The following is a 4,359-nucleotide window of genomic DNA, read 5'->3' as shown; positions in this document are numbered from 1 at the left end:
AGGTACTGTAATAACACAGCTATATATTGCTAAATCACAGTAATTCCATGGGCATGGTAACTGTGAATATACTGTATGCAGTTGTATTTTCCTTGTAATTTGCTGTGATTTATTTACTGTAAATTACTGTGAATTATTTACTGTAAATTACTGTGAAAATATGTACAGGAAATTACTGTGAAATTACTGTGAAAGTAATGCAATTAGGTAGCCAGTAAAATCCTGTAAATTTACAGTATTTTTTTTTACAGTGCATAGATGTGACTACTGAAGCAATCGGACCTACACAAGGGGAGGTTTGGGCTTCCAAGCTAAATGGTGTCCAACCAACTGCCGCCAAGAATCCCTTGATAACTGAGACAGGAAATTTCTGGAGAAAGGCAGACTGTACCACACTTTTAAAATGCTCTGGTTCTCATATTCTTCACATTACAGACACAATGTTCACACTGTGTATTCATCAGATTCTTCTGGTTCTAACAATAAAATATTTTGACAGTTAGACTCACGGTCTTTTAGTTAGAGGTAGCGGTCTGAGGTGAAGTTTTTGGATGAAATGACCTCTCTGAGGCCTCTAAAAGGTGGGATTTCTGCCTGATCACAGACCCTCAATAAGACATACACTCACCTTGGTGACTCACTCTGCCCATTAGGGCAATTTCACTTTTTTTTATAAAAAAATAAAAGAAAATCTTATTTGTTCTGCTTTATTAGACAGTTTGGAGAGACAAAGTTGAAATGGGGTAAACACTCTGCTTTTTGAAGGCCTATTTCACACATTAAAAAAAATAATGTCTTTCAATTATAATTTTATCTAGACATTTTTAAATATTCAACATAATTCCTATAAGAGTTAAACAATTCACTACTGTTCATGCTTAAGACTTTTTTTTATCTTAATACTCCTTTATCTGATTCATATACATTCAAGCCATCAATGTAATTTAGCTCCAAGTCTATTGAATTAGGCTACTATTTCACAGTTTTAAGTTTTTTATCCATGTCTTTCAACTTATTCATAATTTCAGCAAAAAATATTATCCAAACCTCTATATATTCAACTTTTCAACCACTTTCCTACTAAATAAACCTTTTTAAACTTTTTAATTCTTCATACTCAGCTATCCAGTTTAGCGTAAGCTGTTTCAGCATTCACACGCATTTTCAGCAGGAAATGCATTTCTAGTTGTGATTCGTCTTCCTTTCTTTCTCTCCCCCTCTCTCGTCCTTTATTTGCAGTGAGACTCTCCCCCCTCCTCCTCCCCCTGCGCCTCAAAAGCGCGATCCATGGTGCAAAAGCCTTCTTTTCTCCGTTTCCCTTCAGGATGGGCTTCTTCAAATATCTCCGCTCTGTTAAGAATGAGCTTATCCTCTTCTCAACTCCATTTCTCCTTCTTCCACTGCCTTTAGTGATCGGGACACCGGTATGTAACTGATGTTGACGAACAAATAGATTAATTAAGAATAAACTTGTTAAGGTTGCATCTTTAGGCTAACTGTTAAAAAGCGACGACATTCTGCAACTCTTGGTGCGTTTCTTATGTATTGCCTTGCTGGATCTTTATTTGTTTAGGCTACTATTTAGCAAGATAGGATATACTCAACAAATATGTTTTTGTATTAAGTTGTTTGTCATTTTAATTAGGTAAACATTTAACTCGTCGTGCATGCCGTTTTACCACACAAATAAACTAAGTTCGTGCGCAATTGTAGCGCGCCACGGATCATTTTGCGTAAAAATGCAGTTTGGATGTCTGATTCGCATAAATTCACTCGGGCACCTGTTGATGCGGCTCAGAAATTACGCTGCGCACTTGGAGAAAAATGCATGAGAACTGTCCAGTTTTGCCTGAGGCTGGAGGCCACTAAAGTCGTGTTATTTTAACTCCTGGTTGTTAACATGAAGGGTCATGTCCAGTGTGGGAACACGTTATTACTGCTACATGTGACATAAAGACCTGCACACTGATTGCAAGCATGTTATGATAGACAGAGACAGCAATGCAAAGCAGCTATGAACAAGGACATGGGGTGGAGGAGGGAAAGCAGAGTATGGGGACTCAAAACATGAGAAATATTTGCTTGCTTGCAAAAACTAAATAGTTTTCAAAAGTAGGCTATCTGTCTAAAAGCAACCAAAGCTCTCTTTTTAAAGGAACAAATTAATTAAAAAAATTAATTCTTGATTAGCATGTAGGGCAAAAAACAACAAACATGAAATGTGTAATGATAACTTGACTGGTGTTTATAAAATAATTACTGTATGATCAAGGCAAACATGTGCAAGCAGGTGACAAGAAACAATTAGAAAAAAGGACGCTTATCTTTACCCTTTGAACCATCATAGTGTAATGGTAAATATTGCATATGATATATATACAGACTCAAATGTTAGAATGCTTATATCTGCAATAAGAAACATTGTATTTATCTTGTATAGACTTATAAGTGTAATGAGATATATTGCATGTTGTTTAATACTAAACTGAAATGTAGTGAGAAAATGAGATCATAAGGCTGTAATAATCAAGCAAAGAGTATTTAATCAAACAACAGAGGCTTCATGTTCTTGGATCCTGTAAGAACATGGAGGTCCATCCGATCCAGGAAGCCCCGCAATGGCTTTCTGAGAAGAATGAACAGGAACAGTACAGGGCTCGGGTGTCTTATCCTGGCAACAACAATGGCTTCAGTACACCATAAAAAAAATGCAATGCTCTCAATTAGTCAGTCATGTGAGGAGGGGCAGTGGGGGGGACAGTTTGAAGATACAGCAGGGGGAGTTCTGAGCATAAGACAATAGAAGAGGTGTGACCTGTCACCTGCCTGAGTGGTTTGTTGGATAAACATTTGAGGAATCTACATTTCAGTTTACAATTAAACAACATGCAATATATCTCATTACACTTATAAGTCTATACAAGATAAAAAACAATGTTTCTTATTGCAGATATAAGCATTCTAACATTTGAGCCCAGATATATATGCAATATTTGCCATTACACTAGCAACACCCTTAAAATGATGTAATACATATTGATGCCATGTGGTGTTTTTAGACATGAAGGCAACTTTCAAGATAGGAAACTCTAAAGCAGGGTATTTGGGTTTGTGTTTTCATTTTGCAGTATGTGTCTAACATATCCTCTTGCAGGAGGCAGAATGTGCCTACGTGATAGTCCTGATGGCGGTTTACTGGTGCACAGAGGTCCTACCACTGGCTGTGACAGCGTTGCTCCCGGCCCTCCTTTTCCCCTTGTTTGGAATCATGCAATCCAAAGACGTAAGTAAAACTACTGCAGTGATGTGAGTAGAATTTGCTGCTGTGCAAAGGAAATATATCTGTTCACACACACCTTACTGTTTGTGACTCTGCTGTCTCAGGTGTGTATGCAGTACCTTAAGGACACAAACCTGTTGTTTGTGGGGGGACTGATGGTTGCAGTGGCCGTGGAGAACTGGAACCTGCACAAGCGCATCGCCTTGAGGGTGCTGCTCTTGGTCGGAGTGCGTCCAGCGCTGTGAGTGGCTGTATTATGCAAACGTCTTTAGAGCAGATTATATGTTCGGCTTTTCATCTTTAAGATTTACATCTCAGACACATATCTTATCATCTGTGATGATTAAAAAACACCGGACATAGATAACAAAACGACTACACAGTTGTTTTTTTACTGCCATCATAAAAGTCTGTCAAGCTCTCTTTTTATCATCGATTGTTGTAAAACACTCAACTGTTCCAATCCAACAACACTTAAAGTATATTCATATTTTCTTCTGTTTTTAATCTCCCTGGCAGTTTAATGTTGGGTTTCATGGGTGTGACAGCCTTCTTATCCATGTGGATCAGTAACACGGCAACCACGGCCATGATGGTGCCCATTGTCCAAGCGGTGCTGGAGCAGCTAGACAACAGTGAACCAGAGATACCTCCCATTCTCTGCTCTGCTGAGGAGCAGGTGCAGACATCAGACACAGACAGCAAACAGCCTCTGCCCACAGAGAAACAGCAGAATGAGGGACAAGGTGACTGTGAGAGAGTCATCTTCAAATACAAGTTCTGTCTGTTTGGCCAATAAGAAGCTTTTAGGAAAATGTACAGCATCATAGACCTTTCTCACTTGTAAATCGATGTCGTTGGTATACCTCTTTTTATTCCTTGCTTTTTGTTTGAAGGCCCGGTGGTGGTGACTTTCTTAGACGTAGCAGGGGACTCTATCAGGCAAAAGGAGGCAGCAGAAAAGCGGAAGATGTGTAAAGGGATGACTCTGTGTATTTGTTATGCTGCCAGCATCGGAGGCACCGCCACACTGACGGGAACCGGTCCCAATCTGGTGTTAAAGGGCCAGATGAACTCGT

At 39.1% G+C, this 4,359-nt stretch overlaps 1 protein-coding gene across 1 annotated transcript in view; it reads left to right on the top strand.

Annotated features, from left to right (window-relative positions):
* Nucleotides 1-1,325: 1,325 nt before the first annotated feature.
* slc13a5b (solute carrier family 13 member 5b) overlaps nt 1,326-4,359 on the top strand; it is a gene marked incomplete at both ends in the record, with an annotated part of 18,525 nt that continues 15,491 nt past the window's right edge. The window contains 5 exons of the mRNA XM_080024778.1: nt 1,326-1,424; nt 3,155-3,283; nt 3,385-3,521; nt 3,800-4,026; nt 4,177-4,357. Coding sequence (XP_079880904.1) covers nt 1,326-1,424; nt 3,155-3,283; nt 3,385-3,521; nt 3,800-4,026; nt 4,177-4,357 — 773 coding nt within the window. The remainder of the gene's footprint in view (nt 1,425-3,154; nt 3,284-3,384; nt 3,522-3,799; nt 4,027-4,176; nt 4,358-4,359) is intronic.

This window comes from Ammodytes marinus, assembly GCF_949987685.1.
Source record: "Ammodytes marinus genome assembly, chromosome: 3".
In the NCBI taxonomy this organism is placed as follows: Eukaryota; Metazoa; Chordata; class Actinopteri; order Uranoscopiformes; family Ammodytidae; genus Ammodytes; species Ammodytes marinus.
This window is presented reverse-complemented; position numbering and strand designations above follow the sequence as displayed.